Source organism: Eutrema salsugineum, unplaced genomic scaffold (genome assembly GCF_000478725.1).
Source record: "Eutrema salsugineum unplaced genomic scaffold, Eutsalg1_0 scaffold_5, whole genome shotgun sequence".
NCBI classification, from domain to species: domain Eukaryota; kingdom Viridiplantae; phylum Streptophyta; class Magnoliopsida; order Brassicales; family Brassicaceae; genus Eutrema; species Eutrema salsugineum.
This window is the reverse complement of record NW_006256612.1, coordinates 9,356,339-9,382,167: the sequence shown is the minus strand read 5'-3', so window position 1 is coordinate 9,382,167 and position 25,829 is coordinate 9,356,339. Positions and strand designations below refer to the sequence as shown.

The following is a 25,829-nucleotide window of genomic DNA, read 5'->3' as shown; positions in this document are numbered from 1 at the left end:
TTTAATCGATCGTCTTTTTTTTTTGTTTCTTTCAAAATGTCGATTTTACTAAAGCTAACTTGACATATATTGTTGGGGATAATTTGTTTTTTGGACATGACCAATATACAAATTAAGAAAATCCATAATAATAAAGTTGAGGCGAATCGCAGAAAATGTATAAAATAGACAAGCTCAAACGCACTTAACAGTATATATAAGAACTAAGAAGTTAAAGGAAAAGCTTCAAATTCCACCAAAAAAAAAGGATTTAAAAAAGTCAGGTCTTACTACAACTACTAAGATTAGAACATTGGGATTTAAGAAATTTCTTTTCCGTACAAATAAAGAAGGAAAGAACTCGAAAAAACATTTGAAAACAATAGAGCAAAATTTGAAAAAAAGTTTATAATTCATACTAATTAGCAGCAATTCAAAACCCTATATCTCGGAAATTCTTGCTGCTTAAACTCTTTGCTATCGTGTACAATTACTTATTAATAATATCTTTGATTGTATAGCACTTCTCTCAAACATATATGAGAGATCCTAGCTATTGCTTGGTCTAAGTTGCCCGTCCTACCAGCTCTTCTGTCTTCCTTTTTATGATCATGATCGAAAGTACTTCTATTACACTGCCTCACATAAGAAAAGACAAAACAAGTGACGAGGAAAGCCGAAACCGGATCATTCTATAACTTGATCCACTTGTCACACATGCATAGATATATAGCCACAACATGGATAATTGTAAATACACATATACAATAGTGCCATTGTTGTATTTATAATTAAGGAACTGTCCAGATTGAGAGGATCAGGTAAGATCAAGGAATGGATAGACACGAACAGGATCCACGTGTTCAGCTTCAGACACTCTCATATCACATCTGTCTCCTGATTACTTCTACTTCGCTTCTTTTAAAATCTCTCTCTCTTTCAATTCTTCTTCTCTTGCCTTTTCTTCCTTTGTTGTTCTTTATCCATCATCAAGGTTTGATATCTAAATTAGGGTGTAAAAAATGGCAACATCTGCTAGAAGAGCATACGGATTCGGGAGAGCTGACGAGGCAACTCATCCGGACTCCATTAGAGCCACATTGGCTGAGTTTCTTTCCACTTTTGTCTTCGTCTTTGCTGGAGAAGGCTCCATCCTCGCTCTAGGTTCGTATTACTTTTGTAACATATACATAGGAAATATCTAAGGCACAAAAAAGGACATTTCCCGCCAAATATTTATTGCCATCTTACTCCAACAAGTATTAACCTCTACCCCCACAAACTTATTTATAAGATTTTTGGATTTACCTTGATTTTTGTTTTAGTAAGTAAAAAAGATTATAGAAACTAGGAAGAATTCTACTATAATTAATATATTTGTTCGAGCCATGCATATCATCATGCATTATATATGTTTGTTATTGGACAGACAAGTTGTATTGGGACACCGCGGCTCACACAGGGACAAACACGCCGGGAGGGTTAGTTCTGGTGGCGTTAGCTCATGCATTGGCCCTATTCGCAGCTGTTTCGGCGGCCATCAATGTCTCAGGTGGACACGTGAACCCGGCGGTCACTCTTGGTGCTCTGTTCGGAGGCAGGATTTCGGTGATCCGAGCAGTATACTATTGGATTGCTCAGCTTCTTGGTGCTATCCTCGCTTGTCTCTTGTTGAGGCTTGCAACTAATGGCTCGGTATATATATCACTTCTCATCAATCTCTTTATTAAGATTTTATATGATCGGTTTGATTTTAGTTTACTAAGTTTCATATGGTTGTAAAATTAATCATTCTTTCTACTGAGAGATACTTAAAAACTGTAGTTTAGTTTTATTTTCATTCGAGCTTGGTGTCTGTTACTTTTCAGTTGGTTTTGGATTCAACCGGGGCTATATGTTCATGATTAAAAGTGTGATTCTCTGTGATGCAGAGACCAATAGGTTACCATGTAGCGTCTGGAGTTGGTGAGCTTCATGGGCTACTGATGGAGATCATACTTACATTTGCCTTGGTTTATGTTGTCTACTCAACCTCAATCGATCCAAAGAGAGGGAGTATTGGGATCATAGCACCGCTAGCCATCGGGCTCATATTCGGGGCAAACATGTTGGTAGGAGGTCCATTCGATGGAGCATCAATGAATCCGGCTAGAACCTTTGGTCCAGCATTAGTGGGATGGAGATGGCATAACCATTGGATCTACTGGGTTGGGCCCTTCATTGGCGGTGCACTGGCCGCCCTTATCTATGAGTACATGGTCATCCCCAGCGTCAACGAGCCTCCTCACCACAGTACCCACCAACCATTGGCTCCGGAAGATTACTAGACCGGACTAAGCTTCATGTTGGAAGGTTCTCTCTTTGTATCAAGAATCTCTGCTTTGCTTGTGTTGTGTTTCTCTTTGGTTTTTCTAGCAACTTCCTATGTATAATTGAGTTCAGACGAGAAACTGTTTTCTTGTATTGTACTTATATAAACAATAAACATTTCGCCACAAATTGATCAATTATCCGATAAAAACCGGAGACATCCATGGCTTTCTCTCAAGGTGCTGTACATGTAACAATACCGAACTTCCTCGGCTTCTATAAATCAATTTTGTATCAGAAACCTGCAATGGCTTCTCCTCTCTCATGTTAAGAAGGTCCCCTCATTTTCTCAACAATTTGTCTACTCTTTTCTTCCATATGACGCCTCTTCTCCTCCAACTTCTCCCCCATTTTCTTCCCAAGATCAAACATCCTTGCTCTTCTTCCCAATTTCTTTCCCCTTGAATCATCTTCTTCACTTGAAAGTATCATCGACCTAGATGGTGACTGAACAACCGTCATCTCTCCGGTACTGCCTCTTGAGTTCGTCTCCTGCTTTTCACTGCTGCTTGGTAGCAGTAATGGAGTTTTCAGGTCTCCCAAGGATTTGTCACTCTCTACTGTTACAGTTGTGGAATTTGACACTGGCGTAGACATAGCCTCTGCTTCAGTATTCGGTTTCTGGACGGCATTGGCAGCTTCCTGCATTTGCTCAGTCTCAGCACAGGAGGAAGAAGACATAGTCCGTGCTTCAGAAATAATCAGCTTCTGGGTGGCGTTTGCATTTTTCTGCATTTGCTCAGACTGAACACAGGAGGAAGAAGGCGGTGGCTTGTCAGATTTAGATCTCGCATCTGTTGCCAGGTAGCTATTTTGATCGTTTTCTTGATTAAGCCACATGAATGGAGCGGCTTTGCGTTGAACCCAATCATCTTTTTCAGCAATCATCCAAGGAATCGTTAGGCTTTCACAGTTTGGAAGAACCACCGCTTCTCGTATTGCCGTCTGCAGAATCGTAATGTCATCTCACTGTCAGCTCAAAGTTCACTAGAGACCAAACATAAGACACCCCGAAGGAGAAAGTGTACCTTAAACCGGTTGATCAAGAACGTTGCAACATGGCTGTTGGTGATTTTGTGTTCCCCAACAGAAGATGCGAGATCGAATTCTATATCAGGCATGCTCGTGAATCCAAACCATAACTGATCAGAAGGAGGCGGCTTCATCTGTACCCGCAGTGTCCCTCGAAGAGAAGACACCCGTATTGACAAAGAGATAGGCACCTGCATTTGAGAAACAGAGACGTTCTAAGATACCATATTGAGACATGAAAGACTGGAAAACACAACATAAGAACCAATCAAAGGTTTTCAGGAGAATTGAGGAAAGGTTTATAGCAAATCCAATAAACAAAAAGTAGACATTTGAAAATGAAGAACCAACCTGAGAAACTTGTTCAGCAATGCTTTTAAGAATAGATTTCCACCTAGATACACCATTTGGAGCTGCCTTCGTTCCTTTTGAGCCCCTAGATTCATCTGCAACCAACAAAAAAAATGGTAAGAAAAATCAGTCGTAACTATCATCCTGTGCAGTATTTTTCAACAGGAATCAGGATAGCAAGATCTCTGTGTGTAAAACGAGAGATGACTGCATTAAATCATATTCAACAAACATCGAACTAGCCTGCTTTATTGGATCCACCAGTTTCCACATGCCCTGCATCAACAGTTTCCACAGGGATGGCTAATTGCTTTTCAAAATCTTCTTCAATGGGGTTTGACGGGACTTCCCCTGCAGAGCTTGGCGGCAACTTTGTGTCCGTAATGCCTTTTTGTAGATCCACCTCACGGATGTCAACCCGTGTTTCAACGTCAATCACCGCTTCACCAGAGTAGTCAATATCTAGTTCAAATGCCCACACACCGCTCATATCCATTGGAAGAACCCGAGTTCCATGTATATGAGGTGGGAGATTTCCAGTGTCAACATCGGAGCAGATCAGTTCGCCTATATAGCTCGGAGTCCTCATGTTGGATAACAACCGCTGTTTAAAATCACAGAGTTACGTCTTTGTTCGGTTAAGGAAATCAATTTATTAAGTGCTTGGTTCATCATGAAAGGTTTCAGAATCATGGAAAGTGCAGACCTGGATTCGTGCTTGCACCGAATTCTTCACTCCTGCTTTCCGTTTAAGATCGAAAAATAGCCTAGAAATTAGCAAGTTCCACGCCAATGTTCCTTCATCCATATCAAACTTATCTTCAGAGTCTCCATCCGAAACCCCAGAAAGATGACTGCTATGGCTAACAGAACGTGAAAATATAGGCACATCAGTTTCATCTGTGATATTGTCACCCATCTTCTTTCCTGAAATGCTCTTCCCTGAGCTACTTCCATGTTGTGAATCTTGATTAGAACGGACAGAAGTTTTCCTGTCTTCACGATTTGATCGCTTTCTTGAAAATCTCTTCAAGAACAAGCGCACCTTTGAGGAAGAACCATCCGTTCTATTCCCTTTGTCAAGTGTCTCAAAACTAAACCCAACAGATGGTTTCATAAATGAAGGATATGCAACACTGAGAGACGTCACATAACTACGGAACTCTTCTTGCAATTTGGTGGAGTACCAAATAAACCTTTCCTGATTTTCGCAAGCAGCAAGACGAAGGGCTTTACACCATGATTCCTTTTCCCAAGAAGTCTCGAGATAGATGTAAAACACCTGGCTTCCCTTGTACAAAGCTGAAGAAATCTTGCTTTCAACTTTTATAGGAAATCTTTTAGCCCTAAGAAACAAAAAAAAATTGGTGGAAGCTAAAGAACAATCAAACTTAATATATTCTCGTGTTAAAAGTCATCAAAATTTCCGGAACCTAATATGATCAAAATCAGGAAGTACAGCTATGTATAACGCTTCATTCAAGAACCTGATTCTACCAAAGTTTCACAGTTCAATTGCTTAGTTATATATCAAAACTGGGGGTCATAAGAAACTAAGAGTTGGTACCATTTTCTTGTAGGGAGATCAGACCCTGAAACAGCCTCAATAGAGCAACATTTCAAAGAAACAGTAGCCTGAGTGCCATCAGCATCAGACAAGATCAGCTCGTGATTTTTAATTCGAGCGAATTTTCGAAGGGGATGAATCTCCAAGAAGTCTCTCTTCCTCTTCTGTCCTTTTGGTAACTTTTCCTTCATCCAGTTCTTAAGACCTTCATTGCCCTCCAAAATCCAGATCACTCCCTGTAATTACAAACTCCCATTACAGATATCTGAAATTGTCTGGCTCGAACTTAGACTATAATCCAAACTCACACAATTCTGTCTTGATTTGAAATTGCTGACTTCAACAATCAACCATCCCTAAGAGCCACTATATATATAATGTCAAGTTCACATTTTTCAACCGAAATTTCCAATGTAAGGAACTCAATACTCGCAACTAAACCAACATGCAAGCAATCCGAAATTAGACCCAGAATTCAATTTTCAAACTTTCGAAACCGAACTTTCTTCTCTCTCTCTCTCGGAGAAGGAAAAAAAAAACGCCCTTAAAAAACCTCAACAGAGGAATTAAGATCGATCACCTGTTTATTGAGACAGAAATCCAAGGATTCGCCGGGATTATAATCCTTTGTAGATGGAGCAGAGCCGGGTTTTGACTCAAGCCGATCTCTCTTCCGATTCAATCGCTTCACGAGATACATCAATCCCGCAGCTTCGGCCGCCAGGATGGCGACAATTCCCAGGAAAAACCCAGATAGGAACACGAGACCCACAAACGAAAACATCTCCGGGAAGAGCCAAGCCCTTCAATGCGGTGAGGGTGTCTTGGGAAGGAATCTAGAGGAGAAGAAAGATTCGTTGTAGCGTTGAAGTTGTTCATGTCAGTATACAAGGAGAAAGGAAAAAGAGAGAAAGAGAAACTGTGGGATTAGCCATCTCTGGAATCGCAATTCCAACTTCCAACCAGATTATTTGCCGAAAGAGAAACAAGCTTAAACTAATAATTAAATGTTCATAGTCAAATTACCATAGATTTGAAAACACAATCAAAAATATCATTCTTTATTTTCTTACTCTAAACCATTCATTAATTCGAAATTGAATTGCAAAATCAATCATATACACATCAACAAATACAACATAATTAACCATAATGAACAAAAGTTTTTTTTTTTTTTGGTAAAAAAAGATTATAAAATATTAATACATATTGAATAGTATTTAATAATTTAAAGTTATATTAAGATTAATAATTATCATAATGAACAAAAGTTGAATTTACATAATGTTTTCAACACGAAAAATGTATTTGGTAATGGAATAAATATGTTATTTCCTTTCTTCGTAATTAATCTCAATCATCCATCTGAATTATCATCTTAGGTGAAAATTCATAATCGTCTAAATTTGTCAGTGATACTCAGACATCTTTTCTTTTAATGTTCGTTATTCTTTTGTAAAATTTGATTTTTCTTGAATGATATATATCTGCCTAAAACACCATATTACTCTTTGGATATGAAATCATTTCCCTCATTTGAACGGTATCGAGGATGTCATATATCATGGAAGTTAAAGATGTCCAAAAAAAGGATTTGTTATGTCTAGTAAAATTATTTTACAATGTTTAATGAACTGGATAATATCACTACAACTTCTTGTGGATGGTAAGAGATTGTGAAGTGTTATTAGTTGTTGTAATCATGTTCTATTAGACAAAAAGCAATTTAGACATCATATGATATGATTAGTTTTTTTTTTTTTTTTTGCAGGGTATCACATGAGTCATGACATAAAGAGGCCAATTTCATCCCAGACGTGGAAACCGCTCGAGGATCATGGCGAAAACACTCAACTAGATAGATGCTCAAAGGAAAAGAAGTTTGGCAATATGGATCTTATTTGTTCGTTTCTTCTTCGTCGGTAAACTAGGAACGAATTCACACCAAAAAAATAATATCTTCTGTAATATATATACAGACAAGAAAGTTATTTGGTCAGATATACATACGAACATAAAACAGATTCATAGAAAAGAAAAGAAAAAAAGAACAAGAGACAAGACAAAGGGAAACCAAAAAGCTTTTTACCTCATCACTGTAAACTCAGATTCTTTATTTTCCATCAACAGAAAGGAAACAAACCTCTACATTGGGGAGTTGCTATGTACCAGCGAAAACAACTAAAAACAGAGCAAAAAACAGAGTTTTGTCATTTACTGTTCTTAGAGAAGAAGCTATAGTCATGGTGATCATGAACATTAAGCTGTTTAAGCCATGAATCCGCTGCACTTCGAAGGTAAATCAACCGTTCTTGGTCACAAGATTCTCGATTCCCCCACAAACCTCCTTGCAATTTGTAAGTAACTAAACCAAAAGGAGCCAGAGGAAGTCTCTTGGTCACAGGTTCATTATCACTACACAATGTTTCTTCTTCCATGATTTTGTTATCGTCTCCCTCAACTAAATCACCTAATAAATTGAACATAAAAAACTAGATATTTCAACAGTTTGTATGTCAAGAAATTTATCACGATCTAAGTATATTACTCTGCAAGTTCTTGGCAAGAACATAAGTATATATACCTTGGAAGGCCGAAGATAGTGTATGATAACTCAAGAAACACGTTGATAAGTCTGTATCGGTCTTCCAAGATGGAATATGGTATATCGGATACCTAAACCGCAACAAAAGTTCAAGACTTTATCATCACAGAGGCCAAAAAAACACTTGCAGTCAAATCAAATAAGAAGACAATTTCTCTACTTACCAAGCAATGGCCATCCAACTTGCGGGAGACAAATCAACACTCCTTAGAGTAAAAAGTCCCGGATACTTCTCAGCCAATTCATTTACCTAAATCAAACCAATGCATTAGAGAAAATTTCTAAGTTATTCAGGTTCTTTAAATAAAGAAAATAGGATCACTGGAAATGAGATGAATGAAAACCTTGGCGGTAAGAGGAACCCTCAAGTGCGGTTTAACTGACTCAAAGTACTGAAACTCAATGTAACCGAGCTTATCTCGCATCAACGAAGGATTGCCATCGATTTCATAACCGGAATCATCAGAAACATAATCCCATATTTTGCTAGAACCACTGCTCATTGACCTTGACAACTTCTCAATCTCACTATCATCACTCCAACATTCACTCTCACAGTCAACCACCTCACTCTGGTTCCTGCAAGCACCATAAATTCACTCCTTACAACATAAAACACTCTTGTCCCCACCAATTACAAACTAGATTTACCACATTTTGTCAAAACTGGAAATGGCTGTCGATTTACTAGTATATATTTGAATGGCGGATAGATACGGGACGTAGTATTGCATAACGGATTCGCCATTGTTTAAATCGACTTTTGATCCAAGTCCATACGCGCTTAGCTCATCAAAACAGTCCCAAAGATCACTAAGCCTGTAAAACTCAATCTTGTCTCTGCTCGGTTGTATCCACAGACTATTCAAATTATTCTCGCAGCTCTGCAAATTGACAACAAAAGATCAGACTTTTAAACGCTAAAACCCTGTTTTTAACAACAAAATATTACACCCACTAAAAACCATTGTAATTCAACACAGATATTAAATATTACGACATGCTATTAAACACATATTTAATTACAATAATATCTGAAAGAGACAGTCATCTAATGTCTAATGATATAAAGATGAAGAAGACACGTTCAGAGGATATACCTAGCTAGTAATCTAGAATATTCAAACCAATTTCACTAAAATTATATAATTTTATTACTTTAATTTTAATATATTATTTTCCCTATTTTCAATACACAGTTTGCTGTCGCGAGTTTCCACGTGGGGAAAGATAACTTCACGAAATGTCATGAAATCCAAAACTAATTTGTCCTTATTTCTAAAATGATTAGCTTAAACCCTGAGAATATGCTTGACGCAGATTCTCCGAAAGTAAGAATTCACACCAACAGAGAATGAAAACAGAGATCTGTACCTGAGATAGAGAGAAAGAAGGAGGCTTTAAAGTTATTCCTCTGAGAAACCTCTCCAGATTTGATCGGACTTTCGTCGACGGTGATGACCACCACCACATTTTCTGTCTCGGCCTCTCTGTTTTAGGTTTCTTACATTGACAATTTAATTCTCTCAGAAAATCACAAAAAGTTAAGTAATTTGTAATCTTTCAGAATCAGAGAAAGTTAAGTAAATTTGTAATATTTCTTACAGAATTTTCCAATATGGTAACCTTTTCTCGACTGTATGATCCTCAACACCCAGAGATTTACTTGTTCTGGAAATTTTGAAAAAGCTAGATACAAGAACGACCTAGAAAGGACAAAAGAAAAACAGAGACTTGCTACAGAAACAGTGGATTTTGTGTTTTGGGTGAATTTCGGTTTTATAAAAAGAAAATGATCACTTGTAAAACTAAAGATAAATCATAAAGCGTATCTGAGTGTACTGAATTTTAGATGAAATCTATTGAGAATATTTTGGGGATAAAAAAGGAAGAAGAAGTTGCAGCAGAGTTTCAATGAGGATTTTGGAGTATGATTTGCTTCTATTTAATGGAAAATGAAAAAGAAAGAAAGAAAAAAAGAGATGCGAATACGACCAAAAGCATCGCTCTCGCTCTCGCTCTCGCTCTCTCATTCTTATCCTAAGGAGTATCTATTTTGTTGTAAAAACTTAGAAACTTTATTAATCACTGGAATGTATATATAGAGTACATAGGGAATCTAGATTAAGTACAATGCCCTGATGGGCCTAATGAGCCGGTATAAGAGTCCATATATGATATGTGTTATAACACTCCCCTTTGGACGAGTGAACCGGGTCAGCTACTCAATCGGGATCTCGATAATACGCTGGGGAATGTTGCCTCATTAAAACCTTACCAGAAAAAACCCAGTGGGACAAAACCATGGTGAAGGAAAAAGAGTACAACACGCATTACTCCCCCTGATTGTAGCATCACTGCAGATCTCTAAGTCTATACATTCCTATCTGTTTGACGAGCTTCCGGTGTGTTGAAGTAGGCAATGATTTGGTGAAGAGGTCAGCTGAATTCTCACTGGATCGGACCTGCTGAACGCTGAGAGTGCCGTCCTTCTGCCAGTCTGAGGTTGAGAAGAACTTCGGTAGAATGTGCTTCGTCCGATCTCCTTTGATATATCCTTCCTTGAGCTGAGCTATGCATGCCGCGTTGTCTTCATACATCACCGTGGGCTGTGTGTCTTCATCCATACCACAATCTCTGCGGATGTGCTGAGTCATGGAGCGCAGCCAGACGCATTCCCTACTAGCCTCATGAATGGCTAGGATTTCAGCATGGTTTGATGAAGTGGCAGTGAGTGTCTGCTTCATTGATCTCCAAGAGATGGCTGTTCCTCCATGCGTAAAAACGTAGCCAGTTTGAGACTTGGCAGTGTGCGGATCTGATAGATATCCTGCATCGGCGAAGCCGACTAACCCATCTTTATTTTGGTTAGTATAGAAGAGTCCTAAGTCTTGAGTACCTCGAAGGTATCTTAGGAGATGTTTTATACCGTTCCAGTGCCTCTGAGTTGGAGATGAACTATATCGAGCGAGGAGGTTCACGGCGAAACATATGTCTGGTCTAGTGTGACTAGCCAGGTATATTAACGCTCCTACAGCACTGAGGTATGGCTTTTCAGGACCAAGGATTTCTTCATCATCCTTTTTGGGACCAAGAGGGTCATCACTTAAGCTTCTAACTACCATTGGGCTGGTCAATGGGTGAGCTTGGTCCATATTAAATCGCTTGAGTACCTTTTCGATATAAGCCGATTGATGCACAAGGATTCCTCCTTTGATGTACTCAAGTTGTAATCCCAAACAGTACTTTGTTTTGCCTAGGTCTTTCATTTCGAATTCTGCTTTTAAGCAGTCGACTGTTTGGGAGATCTCACCAGATGTTCCGAGGATGTTTAGATCATCCACGTATACTGTTATGATTACAAATCCTTTGTTTGAGTACTTCTTGATGAAGATGCATGGACTGATGGGGTCATTTTGTAGCCTTCTTTGATGAGGTAATCGCTGAGGCGGTTGTACCACATACGCCCACTTAGTTTCAGTCCATACAAGGATTTGTTCAGCCTGATGCAGTATTGATCTCGAGATGCATTTTTGTCTTTTAGTTCAATGCCATCTGGGAGTCTCATATATATTTCGTTGTCCAGGGGCCCATAGAGATATGCGGTTACAACATCCATTAACTGCAGATCAAGATTTTCTCTTATGGCCAGACTTATGAGGAATCGGAATGTTGTTGCATCCACCACTGGAGAATAAGTCTCCTCATAATCGATTCCGGGTCTCTGTGAGAATCCTTGTGCTACAAGCCGTGCTTTGTATCGAACGACTTCACCGAGTTCGTTCTTTTTGCGCACAAAGACCCATTTGTGGCCCACTGGCTTGATGTGTGATGGGGTCCGGATGATCGGACCGAACACGTTTCTGAGTTTGAGACTCTTTAACTCCACGTTTATGCCTTCTTTCCATTTTAGCCAATCTGTTCGATGTGTACACTGTGTTATTGACGTGGGTTCTAGATCCTCTTGCGTGAGCGCAACATCAAGTGCTACTTTGTATGCAAAGAGTGCATTTAAGTCGACTTCTTTTCGATTCCATTGTATTCCGGACATATTGTAATTGATGGAGATCTCATTGTTATCTTCTGAACCTGGAGATTCGGCGTCCCGAACTTCCATTGAGGGTTCATTAGATTGAGTCTCAGCCGCGGCTATGTCTGATATTGCAGGAATCCCGGTTTCGGTTATTGCACCTTTCTTTGATTTCCGGGGATTCTTATCTTTGGAACCGAGAGGTCTGCTCCGTTTAAGACGTGGTGCAGACTCTGTAGCAACTTGGGTCTGTCCCGTTGGGACAGCTATTCGTACTGGTGCATTACAAGCTGGGATGTACGATTTGGTTACTTTGGTCGGGTCAGCAAAGGAATCTGGCAATTGATTAGCTAGCTTTTGATAATGAATAATCTTTTGGATCTCTGAATCACATTTTAGAGTCCGAGGATCTTGCCAATTTAATGATGTTTGATTCCATGAAAGATCTTTGACCAGCTTGTTTGTCTCACCACCTAAAGAGGGATATACCGATTCATCGAATTGGCAATCCGCATATCTGGCCTTGAAGAGATCTCCAGTGGTTGGCTCGAGATATCTTATGATGGTGGGAGAGTCAAAACCAAAATATATTCCCATCCTTCTTTGAGGTCCCATTTTGGTTCGATGTGGTGGAGCAATGGGTACATATACTGAACACCCAAATGTTTTGAGATCGGAGATGTCTGGCTCATGACCCGAGAGTAGTTGGGATGGGGAATATTTGTGTTCACTAGATGGCCGGATGCGTATGAGTTCAGCAGCATGTAATACTGCATGTCCCCATGCTGAGGCCGGGAGCTTTGATCTCATGAGTAATGGTCGGGCTATCCATTGAATGCGTTTAATGAATGATTCAGCCAATCCATTTTGAGTATGGACATGTGCTACAGGATGTTCCACGGTTACCCCCATGGCTATACAGTAGTCATTAAACGCTTGTGAGGTAAATTCACCAGCATTGTCAAGGCGGATAGTCTTTAGTGGGAAGTCAGGGAAATGGGCCCGCAATTTTATGATTTGGGCCAAGAACCTAGCGAAGGCTTGGTTTCGAGAGGACAAGAGACAAACATATGACCAACGGGTCGATGCATCTATAAGGACCATGAAGTACCGGAATGGTCCGGAAGATGGATGTATAGGTCCACAGATATCGCCCTGGATTCTTTCTAGGAAATGAAGTGTTTGTTTAGAGATTTTAACTGGTGAAGGCCGAGTGATCAATTTGCCTTGAGAACAAGCTGTGCATATGAGGTGTTGAGGATAAGCTCGGTTTTCTTTGAGGGTATGCCCTTGAGAGTTTTGAATTAGTTTACGCATCATATTTGCACCGGGATGACCGAGCCGGTCGTGCCAAATAGTATAATCAGTAAACCGGGCTTTGAGAGTGGTATTAGCTTCAATCATACTGACTTTAGCATGGTAAAGTCCAGTAGAGAGCGCGGGTATGGTTTCGAGGATTTGTTTATGGCCGTCTACGGTTTTAGTGACTAGGAGGGATTCTTTGTTCCCTTGACCTTGGGTTTCTATGTGGAAACCATTCTGTCTTATATCCTTGAAGCTCAGAAGATTTCTCTTCGAACTAGGAGAATATAGAGCATCTGGTATTTCAAGTTGTGTGCCATTTGATAGCAACACATAGGCATGGCCATATCCTTCGATAAGGTTTGAGGGACCCGCGATGGTGCTAATATTTGCGGTTTGATAGGTTAGGTTTATGAAGTAACTTTTGTTTCTTAAGATAGTGTGGCTGGATCCACTATCTACGACTATGGTTTCCATTTGCTGGTGTGCTTCATTATGAATAGAAGATAGAATTCAGTATTGAGGAATGGATCCACTATCTACGACTATGGTTTCCATTTGCTGGTGTGCTTCATTATGAATAGAAGATAGAATTCAGTATTGAGGAATTCAGAAAATGTGATAAATCATAAAGTAAAGCAGTGTCTGAGAATAAAGGCAAATGGATTGAATTAATCGTGGAGATCAGCTGTCTCATAGTCCATGGGGTCGGTCTGCTCGTTTGTGGTGTTCTCATCATCAAGGAGGTCGTCACCTTCCAGGTTAGCAGCATCGACTGGCTGAGTCATGTTGGCTTCAGCAGGAGCTTTTCCGTACTTCTGGTATAGATCGCAGTGGATCTTGGGGGTGCGACATTGCTTTGTTGGGTGGTTGAACATCCCACATCTGGTACAAGCAGAGTGATCGGGGTTGGTGTGGCGGGTCGGCTTGGTGATGCCTCGACCACGACCAGGACCATAACTGAGGTTAGGTCGGTTGCCGCGACCATGTCTGCGTCCACGTCTTCCACGTCCATGTCCTCGGCCATTACCACGTCCATTACCACGTCCACGGCGGTGATCTGAGGATCTATCGGGTTGAACATGGTAGGACTCTTGACGAGAAGCTGGGACAGGAGCCATCCCGGGGGCCTCATAGCGCTGTTCCTCATAAGCAGCTGGTTATTCTTCTCAGCGAGGAGAAGACAGGACAACAAGTCTTCGTACAATGTGTGTTTCATTGCACGGTATTGTTGTTGGAGCACAACATTCTCTGTGCTGAATGTGGATAATGTTTTCTCGAGGAGATCATTATCTGTCACATCCTCGCCACAGAGTTTCCGGATGGCAACAATACGAAAGAGTTCGTTGTTGTAATCATCTACGGATTTGTAGTCCTGGAACCGAAGGTTCTTCCAGTCGAAATCTGCCTGAGGCAATTGGACCATTTTCTGATGGTCATATCGCTTTTTCAGCGCTTGCCACAATTCAAGTGGATTCTCAAGAGTGAGATATTGCTGCTTAAGGCTCGGGGCCATATGATGGTGTATGTGACATATCGCCTGAGACTGTCCCTTACGGGATGCGGTGTTACCGTCGGTAATACACGCATCGAGTTTTTTCGATGCAAGGAACAAGCGCATGTCTAGGGCCCACTCGAGGTAGTTATCCCCGGAGACGTGAAGGGCCTCGAATTCACATTTCTGAATGTTTGACATCTGAAACATGAGATTGATTTTGTTAGGGATTGTTTTGAGAAAATTTTGAATGCTGATGATGAAACTTTCTATTTTGAGAATCTTTCTATTTTAGGAAAGTTTCTAAATTTGGAAAGTTTCTAATTTGGGTAATTTTCTAAATGAGGAAAGTTTCTATGTCGGGAAAATTTCTATATGAGGAAAGTTTTTATATGAGGAAACTTTCTATTAGAGGGAACTTTCTCGGAAATAGTAAATTTTAAAGGGTATGGTTTTAGTTACCCCGAACATGATGTCGGTTTAATAGCTGTGATTTAATCGGTTAAAGCCGAATATAATTTCGGTTAATGAGAACCAGGTTTAGCCGGTTTTAGGCGGTTTAGGAGGAACCCTAGGGGAGCCGAATATGATTAGGGTTTTATCTAGGGTTTTAACGGTTTGGAAAACATATTTTGGATGTGATTTCGAGATCTATAGGATCTGTGGTCGATGGTTTTAATAATTTCACAAGGACAACAAAGAAATCACGTGAAAAGGACTAGGGTTTAAGCATTATGACTTACGATTTTGAAGATTACAAAATCGTGAATCAAGCTTAGGATTTAGGGTTGATTTTCTTAGTTTATTCAATCAAGTGTTTCAAGCAAGAGAATCAACAATCAAAATAAGCTGCAACAAGCTTATTAAACATGAAGAAAATCGAATAGGTTTATGCCATAAACATGGCCAAAAACGGTTGTTAGGTTTTTGTAGATTAGGGTTTTATAAAACGAGTTTAAAACCTTTGAACATGCATAAACTTGTAATTTAAACAATCAATCAACAAGTTATCAATCAATCATCAGAGTATCAAACACTTTCAATCAATTAGAGATCGATTTTTTTTTTTTTTATAGGGTTTTGAAGTGTTTAAACAACAGGTTCTATGGCTCTCAGTTTTAGAAGATACCTTTTCCACCTTTGGATTTCTGACAGGCTAATGAAACTGGGAGCTAATAGACCTCAGTTAGCCGCTACAAATTCCAAGGATTGATCACCAAAACTGGAGAAGCTGCTGGTTGAAAAAGGAAAAACTCGGATCTGGTTTTTTTTTTTTTCGGTTGATCGTCGTGTACTGTAAATGTGCGTGAGGGCGCGTCCGACGTTGGATCGACAAACGGTTTTCACCAGTAGATTCGTCTCGTCGAGGGCTTCGATTTGATATGTAGATCGTCTTCTGGTTCCTCACGGTTTGGAAGATATGCGTCTTTTAAGTTTCAACTTGCTTTTAGGGTTTTGGTGATGGCCGGATTTATTAGGGTTTTTCGCTCAGAGAGTCTTATCATGCTGATAACGTGTTGTGAAAACTTAGAAACTTTATTAATCATTGGAATGTATATATAGAGTACATAGGGAATTTAGGTTAAGTACAATGCCCTGATGAGCCTAATGAACCGGTATAAAAGTCCATATATGATATGTGTTATAACATATTTTATTTTGTTAGGTAATTTTTGGTAATTTATCAAAAGCTTTTTTTGCTAAAATCTTATCGTTAAATGGTTTTTTCCTTTGTTAGTCTATTAATTTTCCATTGAATAACTCAAAGTGAAACATGTTTCGAAATAAAATCTAGGTGGATTATTCATCGAAATGCTGTTAGGAGATTAAATCTAGCAAAATGGTTAAACATAACTTTTCTTAGAAACATACATAATTTTTTAGAATATTTTTTTTGTTTGTATTGACAAAAAGAATACTTTTCGTTTATATATAATTCTTAAAATCTTAATGTTAGTTTATAATTTTAATTTTAGTCGCGTTTAATAGTGATGTTCTACAATTCTGAAGAACTGATAAATGCAAAAAAAAAAAAGGATTGCAAGTATATACTTTACTGTGTAGTGTAGTGGAACTGTGGAAGTGATGAGACAATGAAAGTCTATCTTATCGCCACGTGTCGGAGAAGCTGCGTCGATATATCGCGTTTTGCTTCTCTCTTTCTGCTCTGTTTTCTTCCTTATCTTGTCTTTTCTATTGTTTATTTTTCATAAATAAATAAATCAAAATTCTCTGAAACCAATTTACTCCGCAAATCAGATGTGTTGCATTTTTAATTATTTTTATAAATATTATTTTACTATGTTTTATTTTAAATCACAATATTTTCATTATCAGAAGTTATTAATAGTTAATTAAAATAAATCACTATATCTTAAAATCTTAATGATCACATAATATTAAATAAACTTTAAATTTGAATAAAAAGTTTCATATCTTATATTTTGAAATGAAAAATTTCTAAAACTTTGAAAACATAAGATCAATTTTGTTAACAAAACCTTCTTGATAAGGGGACTATGGGTTCCCTCTCAAAACTGTGCAACACCTCCAATGTTCCCCGAAGAAGGTTTATGATTTTAGATGAAATTCCCCTTAACAAGCCCTGATTCACTACGGGGTTCAATTTCGCCGAAAAAATAACGGATTTAGTTGTTGGGCTTAATATGTTAGGAGACCATTATCACCATTTACTACGTTCAATTTTATTGGGCCTAGCTATTTCGTCACACACTTGTTGACGCAATAGTTCTTATACATAGTAGTAGAGAAGATAACATCTAAGGGTGTTATTCAATCATGGTTTTTAATAGAATTTAAATCCAACCACAATCCACTATTATTCAACTAATGATTCTAAATAATGTTTTAAAATCAAGTGTTATTGGTTCTTTTGATTGTAAATCATATTTAAAAGGTTTTAAAGTTTGGTGTTATTCAATAAAGATTTCAAATCTTTCGTTAAAATCCAGTGTTATTCAAAACTAAATAATTTTTAAAATCTTTGTATATTAAGTCATTTCAAATCAATTCTAATAGAGTTTTATGAGTAAATTATTAGAATCAAAATCTAGTGTATATTGCAGAGATTTTAGAATCTAAACAAATGAATCCATCAAACTGATATCAATTTTTAAATCTAGAAGATTATAAAACATAGAAAATTCATTTCAAATTCATGATTGAATAACACCTCCTAATATTTTGAAACAATATTTTTTCTAAAACATCTATCATATTGAAACAGAGAGAGTATACAGTTTTGGGTTTATTATGAAATCCATGTGGCTGCATTTTAAATTATGAGACTATCATTGTAAGCTCTTCTTATATCAAAGTAAGAATTTGATTTCTTTTAGAAGTATTAATGATTTTAATGATTTAAACTTTTTATCAAAACTATCATATATCTCTATATTTTAACATAAATATTTTAAGGTTAGATTTTAACAAGTATCTATTTGCTAATTAATAAATGTTTTTCCCCTATGCATTACTCAATACTGTTGTATATTGTTTAATAAATTTCTGGCTCTTTGCCAATGAAATCCATGAAATTGTGGATGGATCGAAAGTCCAAAGTTTCCATGATTTATCAAAAACAAAGAAAAATCCATGAGAGTACATACGATTTCATTAAATTTAACACAAGTAATGTGCAATATATAAGTAACAAAATAGAAAACCTATCATTTATCATCCAAAAATAAAATTAGTCAGTTTTGTTATTTTAATGAATTTATCATCCAAGATTTACTTTGCTTTGTTATTCTGTTGAATTTATCATGAATGAAACGTTGACCTACATTACATAGAATGCCTCCAAGGGTCCTTTTATTAACAAAACAAGTACCAACAAATCAACAATAGGCTCTTACTCTTTTCTAATATTTCGGCACTTTTCCGTCAACAATAGTTCTGCATTTACTATATGTTTTATAAACCCGTCATTAAATGATATTTTTTTTTGTCAAAACTAAATACAAAATTTACATAAAATTGTGCTCCATCAAACTGACGTAAACGAGCATTTTGTGCTAATTTTTTTTTTTTTGAGTTGAGATTTTGTGCTAATTAAAAGACTTCTTCTTGGTTTCTTGCACTGGGATGGTTTTTCACACCAAAATGTATCGAAAAATAAAAACTGTGATATACATATATAGAAAAACAAATAGTATTTGACTACAAAAACTCTAAATTCAAAATAGCCACAGTCATTAAAACATACAGTATTTGTAAAATGCTTCCCAACTAATCTTTCTAATCATTTTCATTACCATTAAGTGTAAGACATAAATATCTATCATTCATCTATACAAAAAAAATAACAATCTTTCAAAGTTCGATCAAATATCTTTCATTATGAAAGAAAATGTGGAAGGAAAATAACAATTTTGGGCAGGTCTATTGATACTTAATGCAACCATCTATCGACTACCAGAAGACATTAAATGCTGCAAGAAAAAGAAAATTGGAAAATTCACCACATCAACAAAATTGGACCCCACTTCCTTCTTAATTTTCATTCAATTCTTCTCCCAACCATCTCTTTGCTGTCTTCATAACTATATCTCATTTCTTGTTCGGATCAAGAAATTGTTTCAAAGTTTTTTTTAAAAAACAAAAAATTAATAAAAACCCCCATTATCTCGAACATAAAAGAGAATAAACCAAAAAAAAAAAGAGAAGAAGAGGTGTTTGGTCTGTTTCAGTCATCGAAGAAGTTCATGAGAATAGAAACGAGTCCAAGTTTGTTGTTCATGCAAAATTCTCATGACTCTGTTACACTCAGCTCTTTTCTCCTGAATTTCTCCTACTTAATCTGATTCAATAATTTTTACTTTCATTTCAAAAGTTCACACCTTTTCCATTTCCTCGACAAACCCTTTTTTTTTCAGTTTTCTCGGATTCTGTTTTTTATTTTATTTTCTTTCTCCAAGCAAATCGTCCTCTGTTTTGGTTACTAAAATGGAGATAGAAGCAAGCAGACAACAAACAACCGTACCGGTTTCGGTCGGTGGAGGGAATTTTCCGGTGGGTGGGCTAAGTCCGTTGAGTGAAGCTATATGGAGAGAGAAAGCTCCAACGGAGTTCGTCGGAGACGTGTCGGCGAGGCTTACGTGGCAAGATCTGACGGTGATGGTAACTATGGGAGATGGTGAGACTCAGAATGTTCTAGAAGGTCTTACCGGTTACGCCGAACCGGGATCTCTCACGGCTCTCATGGGTCCCTCCGGTTCCGGAAAATCCACTATGCTCGACGCTCTCGCTAGCCGCCTCGCCGCAAACGCTTTCCTCTCCGGCACCGTTCTTCTTAACGGCCGCAAAACCAAACTCTCCTTTGGAACAGCTGTTAGTGTTTATACACAACCCTTAAGCTACAATCTTTCAGCTATAATGAAAAAATAACAAATTCTCAACTTTATGAAGAAACTTCCAAATTTTCAATTTACGTAAAAAAAAAAAAGTTACAATCTTCTATGCTTCTGCACAGGTTTCAGTAATAACTTGTCTTGATATGAAATATAAGAATGTTCTTGGATTTTGGATCTTAGCTATTCATAGTGTTGGAAAAGGGGAGGAAAACAAGCAATATATATAGTATTTTTTTGTATGGACTCATGTAATGGTTTTTTTGTTTCCTGGATCTGGTCATCATTTATTCCTTATTTATTTACAGGCTTATGTGACGCAAGACGATAACTTGATTGGTACGTTAACGGTGAGAGAGACCATTTGGTATTCAGCGAGAGTTCGTCTTCCGGACAAGATGTTACGGTCGGAGAAGCGTGCTTTAGTGGAGAGGACAATAATAGAGATGGGTCTTCAAGATTGTGCAGATACTGTTATAGGTAACTGGCATTTGCGTGGAATTAGTGGTGGAGAGAAGAGGAGAGTCAGTATTGCTCTTGAGATTCTCATGAGACCTCGTTTACTCTTTCTTGATGAGCCAACAAGTGGTCTTGATAGGTAAAGGTTTCAGACAAACTCTGTTTTAGGATGTACAGAACTAGTTAAGCCTAATTGCTTGTTTTTGTTTCTTCTTTTTCTCTTTGCAGTGCTTCTGCTTTCTTTGTGACTCAGACATTGCGTGCGCTATCACGAGATGGAAGGACGGTAATTGCATCGATTCATCAACCGAGTAGTGAGGTTTTCGAGCTGTTTGATCGGTTGTATCTGCTTTCTGGAGGCAAAACTGTTTACTTTGGTCAAGCTTCCGAAGCATATGAGGCAAGAATCTGACCAAAAGAAAACATCATTCTCATCAATAAATCTTGAAAACTAACTCGTTGGTTTTGCTTAACGATGCAGTTCTTCGCACAAGCTGGGTTTCCATGTCCTGCTTTAAGGAACCCTTCTGATCATTTCCTGAGATGCATAAACTCAGATTTTGACAAAGTTAGAGCCACTTTGAAAGGTTCTATGAAGCTTAGGGTAATACTGAAAGCCTTTTCTTTTTACTGCTTTTCAATTCTCTGCAAATCTCATCTGCTGATGAACTTGTTTTCCTATTCTTCAGTTTGAAGCAAGCGATGATCCATTGGAGAAGATTACCACAACCGAAGCTATTAGACTCTTGGTGGACCATTACCACACTTCTGACTACTATTACACTGCAAAGGCTAAGGTTGAAGAGATATCCCAATTTGTAAGTATTCTTTGTTCTTTTCCTTAGCTTTTGTCTGATGTTGGGACGAATCATTTCTCTCTTCTAACCCTCGTTTACATGCTACAGAAAGGGACTATTCTTGACTCTGGAGGCAGCCAGGCTAGTTTCCTTCTGCAGACCTACACTTTAACCAAGCGATCCTTCATCAACATGTCAAGGGACTTTGGATATTACTGGCTTAGACTTCTTATTTACATCTTGGTCACTGTCTGCATTGGAACCATCTATTGGAACGTTGGGACCAGCTACAGCGCCATTCTGGTATTTGCTAATATCATCTTTTGAAGAGAAACTCGAACTTTGAACTGAATTTTTTTGTCTTACCTCTCACCATGTCCGTCCTTTTGCTGTTTGTGAAATCAGGCACGGGGCTCATGTGCGTCTTTCGTCTTTGGATTTGTAACATTCATGTCAATTGGTGGATTTCCTTCGTTTGTTGAAGACATGAAGGTTAGTTAAGCCCCTCCCACAGTTTTCTTGCACAAACCGATGAACCAAACAGGTTTTGTTAAGATGAAAGTGTGATTGCAGGTCTTTCAAAGAGAGAGACTAAACGGGCACTATGGAGTAGCTGCGTTTGTGATAGCCAACACAGTAGCTGCAACGCCTTTCTTGATCATCATAACTTTCATCTCCGGGACAATCTGTTACTTCATGGTGGGTCTGCATCCAGGATTCACTCACTACCTCTTCTTTGTTCTCTGCCTCTATGCAAGTGTCACCGTTGTGGAGAGCTTGATGATGGCGATAGCTAGTATTGTTCCCAACTTCCTCATGGGTATCATTATCGGAGCTGGAATTCAGGTGCTTCCTCGTCCACTTTGATTATATATTTCTTTTTCTTCTTGTCCACATTATTTTAAAGGAGAATGTAATTTTGTTTCAGGGGATCTTCATGCTGGTTTCTGGATTCTTCAGGCTTCCTAATGACATTCCGAAAATTTTCTGGCGTTACCCGATGTCATATATCAGCTTCCACTTCTGGGCGCTACAAGTAATGACGTTGAAACAGCACAAGAAAACGTTTTAATATCAGCTCATCATCATGTGACCATAATATATTGGTTTGTTTTTGCTTCTTCTTCAGGGTCAATACCAGAATGATCTGAGAGGCTTGATGTTTGATAGCCAAGGGAGTGCCTTCAAGATTCCAGGTGAATACGTTCTGGAGAATGTCTTCCAGATCAACTTGCACCGATCAAAATGGATTAACCTCAGTGTGATTCTCAGCATGATTATCATCTACCGGATCATTTTCTTCATCATGATCAAGACCAACGAGGATGTAACTCCTTGGGTCAGAGGTTACATAGCACGAAGGAGGATGAAGCAGAAGAATGGAACTCAGAACACCACAGTTGCACCAGATGGTCTTACCCAGTCTCCTTCTCTGAGAAATTATATTGCTACACGAACTAATGGAGCTCGCAGATGGTAGAGTTTGAGCTTGTCCAGTGTTTGAAGACACTTTCAACAAAGTTAATCAAAGCAAAGCCACCATATTTCGCCAGGCCTGCAGTATCAAATCTCAATGTAATGTGAGAGTAGAGAAACTTGAGTGTGTTAGTTATAGAAATATTGAAACCAAGGATTTGTCTAAAATAACTACTACTACATTTATTTTTCTACTTTGCTAGTAACAAGCACCATCTTATTAAATCACAGTTTGCATTATGCCACAATTACAGCCGAGAGATTAAATTGTGAATTACTACAAGCTTTGTTTGTACATGTTGAAATGAAAATTGAGCTATGAAAAGTTTCACACCCGAAGAACCTCAAAAATTCATTAGTAGTTCCTCCTGGATGAGGCTTTTGATTAACTGCATTAGCTTCTGATTTAGCACTCTTTTGCTTTTGTTGCATTAGCTTCTGATATAGCACTCTGTTGCTCACATCTAATCACTAGCCCATGGTAGACCAGACGAAACAACGCGCGCAATCACAGGGGGATGCAGTGAACATAATTTAAAGTGACAAGGCATGAGGACCCTGCATGACTACTAGACTAGCCTCCAAAAATCTCTCACGTGAAGCCTCCATTTACACTTATGAGTCGCGATAGACATGCCATTTTTCATATCTCTTTAATCCATGCAAGACAGGTCTAAGTCTGGGAGCAGTAATGCAGTTTGAACAGCAACATCCCTTCAAGTCGATTACACATTCTGCACAGCATCTGAACCAAAGATAGAGGTAAGTTTAGGGTAACAACGGCAAAACACCAATTGTTGTCCATCAAAATCAAACTTTCGTAAGGGATACACTATTTGTTACTAGACATGAAAAGATGAAACAGAAACAAAAATGCAACTCACAAGAAAAGCCTATTGCAGTCAAGGTTAGCACAGTTCCGATGTCTTAGTTCCTGAACTTGTGAATCGCATATATAGCATCTTGCAAAACTTGTATCCACGGGCGTTTGTGGAGTTCTTCCGGCTTCATCTACGGCGTTGTTACCGTAGGCAGCTGGTGGGAGAGAGAGACGAGAGTCAAACACAAAAAGATTCCCAACCCAGTCAGCTGTGCCTTCTTCTTCAAGATAATGGGATACTCCACCCTTGAGTGTATACAGGTTCTTGAAACCCCGCTGTCTGAAAAGAAATTTGACTTATCACAAGAAAGTTATTTGGAAAACTTGTTTCGAGGAGATGATAGTGAGAGAATGAAAGATTAGAAGTTAGAGTGCTACCTCAAAACTGTTGAATATACATCGCAACGTATACCTCCAGTGCAGTACATCAGTATATCAGTCTTTTCCTTGTCAACATTTATCAAAGGGTCTGAAGGAGCTTCCTATAGTGTAGAAGCATAGTCAATATTCTTCACTGTTAAATATCTTTTTACCTTCAGGACTTAACAAAATGTAACCTGCAGAAGAGATTTTTCTGATCTACAGATTGTAAATGAGATTTTTTTAGCTGCCACAATTTATATTAGTTGTATTACCTTTTCATCAGCTAGCCCAAAAGAAGTGTTCCGAAAGCAATCAACTTCAGGTCTACGTGCCCCACGAAAATGACCAACATCCCACTCATAACCTGTTCAAATCAAATCTCCATCACCTCCAAATACCAATAGATTTAACCAGAACAATATGTAATGTCCTTTAAGAATCACAAATAATTACAGAAGTGCACAACGTGAAATAAAGTGGAAACCCGCAACACAATTGTCAGAAAAGAACGATCAGTCATGCAGAATAGATAGCAAGAGAAATCAATACTGTTCTGTTACAGTCGACAAATAGTAAGGAAAAAGAAATACCGTTTCTGACATCCAATAAGATGCAGCTTCTGCCACTACTTGAAGGTGATGTTTCATCGTCAGCCGTTAAGTCTTTCAGTTTCCTTTTCCATTCAGATGGTTCTAAGGGTTTTGCTCGCATCGGTGGATCAAGAAGGGGAAGGTGTGAAATTCCTCCTTCATACTTTAGGAAACAAAGAAAAGCAACAAATGTTTATCACGCATTATACGTAGGAAAATTTTAATCGGGAACCATATGTTTTTTAATCCAACAACACAAAATGTAGCTTGCCTGCACTAAGGAGGGTTTGTTCTGTAGCTTCAACTTAGGGAATGCATGCCCATTAATAGCAGGAGAAATCTGGACAAGCAAATCAGAGAATCTATCATCTCCTTTCAACCATTCAACATATGCAAGAGCGTCTTTAGATGGACCACTGTACTGCAGAAACAAGAATCACAGAAGTAAACACAACAAGAAGAGTTGCCGTAGCTTGATATAGTCACATCCTCAAAATAGTTTGTTAACAGAGTACTTCAAAGCTCAATATGTGATTACAAATGATAACAATACCTGCGCGTTAATTCCTTGTTCATTCAGATATATCCGACCACGTATATTCAAATCCTGCAAGGTGAGATAACAATCAGAAAAGCTTCCAAATTATGAATCAAGACAATGCTCACAAGTTCTTGATTGTTTCAGAATCTACAATCTGTAAAGAAAAGGTTGGAAAAACATCTATGAAATTGGTACACGATGACGATTCCCATTCCAAACTGAACCAACCTTTAAGAAAGAGAGGTGCTTGGCAATCTCAGCAGCGGGATCTTCAATTGATACAAACCGATAGAAGTTTAACACAATGAAATCTTCTCCTTCATTAAGAGCTTCCGATTTCGCGTAACCATTTCCTTGTCTATGTCGGCATTTGCAGCAGAAGGTCCATCTCCGGCCAGGTTTCTCAAAGACGAGACCTCCTGGTCGCGATAAACTCCGATTATGCGAAACATATTGTCTGAATCGAATAGGATCGCCGGAGAAACGAGTATTGGTGGAAGCAAGAGGTAATAGTGGAAGAGTTAAGGAGACTGAGAGTATTGCTGATACCGGAGAAGCTCTCATTATCTTCTCGCGGGTTGGAGAAAGAGTCAGCAAATCATTCTTTACTGTGTAAAATA

General features: G+C 38.3%; 5 protein-coding genes across 8 annotated transcripts; 2 read left to right on the top strand and 3 right to left on the bottom strand.

Annotated features, from left to right (window-relative positions):
* The first annotated feature begins 913 nt into the window (after positions 1–913).
* LOC18993120 (probable aquaporin TIP3-2) lies at positions 914–2,494 on the top strand. The gene is made up of 3 exons (XM_006416602.2): positions 914–1,143; positions 1,409–1,674; positions 1,911–2,494. The coding sequence occupies exons 1-3, from the start codon at positions 1,002–1,004 to the stop codon at positions 2,304–2,306; spliced, it is 804 nt and encodes a 267-aa protein (XP_006416665.1). The 5' UTR covers positions 914–1,001; the 3' UTR covers positions 2,307–2,494.
* LOC18993119 lies at positions 2,328–6,259 on the bottom strand. Its single transcript, XM_006416601.2, has 7 exons — positions 5,880–6,259; positions 5,300–5,535; positions 4,439–5,078; positions 3,976–4,336; positions 3,733–3,827; positions 3,378–3,572; positions 2,328–3,294 (listed from the first exon to the last, which is right to left on the bottom strand). The coding sequence occupies exons 1-7, from the start codon at positions 6,081–6,083 to the stop codon at positions 2,617–2,619; spliced, it is 2,409 nt and encodes an 802-aa protein (XP_006416664.1). The 5' UTR covers positions 6,084–6,259; the 3' UTR covers positions 2,328–2,616.
* A 1,049-nt stretch (positions 6,260–7,308) lies between these two features.
* Positions 7,309–9,834, bottom strand: LOC18993118. Of its 3 annotated transcripts, none has more exons than XM_024153160.1 (7): positions 9,510–9,834; positions 9,279–9,407; positions 8,556–8,788; positions 8,249–8,483; positions 8,069–8,154; positions 7,884–7,975; positions 7,309–7,769 (listed from the first exon to the last, which is right to left on the bottom strand). In XM_024153160.1, the coding sequence occupies exons 2-7, from the start codon at positions 9,375–9,377 to the stop codon at positions 7,510–7,512; spliced, it is 1,005 nt and encodes a 334-aa protein (XP_024008928.1). In that variant the 5' UTR covers positions 9,378–9,407; positions 9,510–9,834; the 3' UTR covers positions 7,309–7,509. The 3 variants fall into 3 exon arrangements, with proteins under 3 accessions (XP_024008928.1, XP_024008929.1, XP_006416663.1); XM_024153161.1 differs by having other exon boundaries at positions 8,571–8,788; XM_006416600.2 differs by having other exon boundaries at positions 9,279–9,834.
* A 9,865-nt stretch (positions 9,835–19,699) lies between these two features.
* On the top strand, positions 19,700–23,029 carry LOC18993117 (ABC transporter G family member 11). Its single transcript, XM_006416599.2, has 10 exons — positions 19,700–20,083; positions 20,412–20,701; positions 20,791–20,962; positions 21,044–21,166; positions 21,252–21,380; positions 21,468–21,662; positions 21,765–21,851; positions 21,933–22,205; positions 22,288–22,395; positions 22,489–23,029. The coding sequence occupies exons 1-10, from the start codon at positions 19,700–19,702 to the stop codon at positions 22,837–22,839; spliced, it is 2,112 nt and encodes a 703-aa protein (XP_006416662.1). The 3' UTR covers positions 22,840–23,029.
* A 148-nt stretch (positions 23,030–23,177) lies between these two features.
* On the bottom strand, positions 23,178–25,778 carry LOC18993116 (rhodanese-like domain-containing protein 8, chloroplastic). 2 transcript variants are annotated; one of them, XM_006416598.2, is made up of 8 exons: positions 25,438–25,778; positions 25,222–25,275; positions 24,940–25,089; positions 24,669–24,831; positions 24,351–24,442; positions 24,094–24,197; positions 23,720–23,995; positions 23,178–23,580 (listed from the first exon to the last, which is right to left on the bottom strand). In XM_006416598.2, the coding sequence occupies exons 1-8, from the start codon at positions 25,771–25,773 to the stop codon at positions 23,451–23,453; spliced, it is 1,305 nt and encodes a 434-aa protein (XP_006416661.1). In that variant the 5' UTR covers positions 25,774–25,778; the 3' UTR covers positions 23,178–23,450. The 2 variants fall into 2 exon arrangements, with proteins under 2 accessions (XP_006416661.1, XP_024007847.1); XM_024152079.1 differs by having other exon boundaries at positions 24,940–25,008.
* Positions 25,779–25,829: the final 51 nt, after the last annotated feature.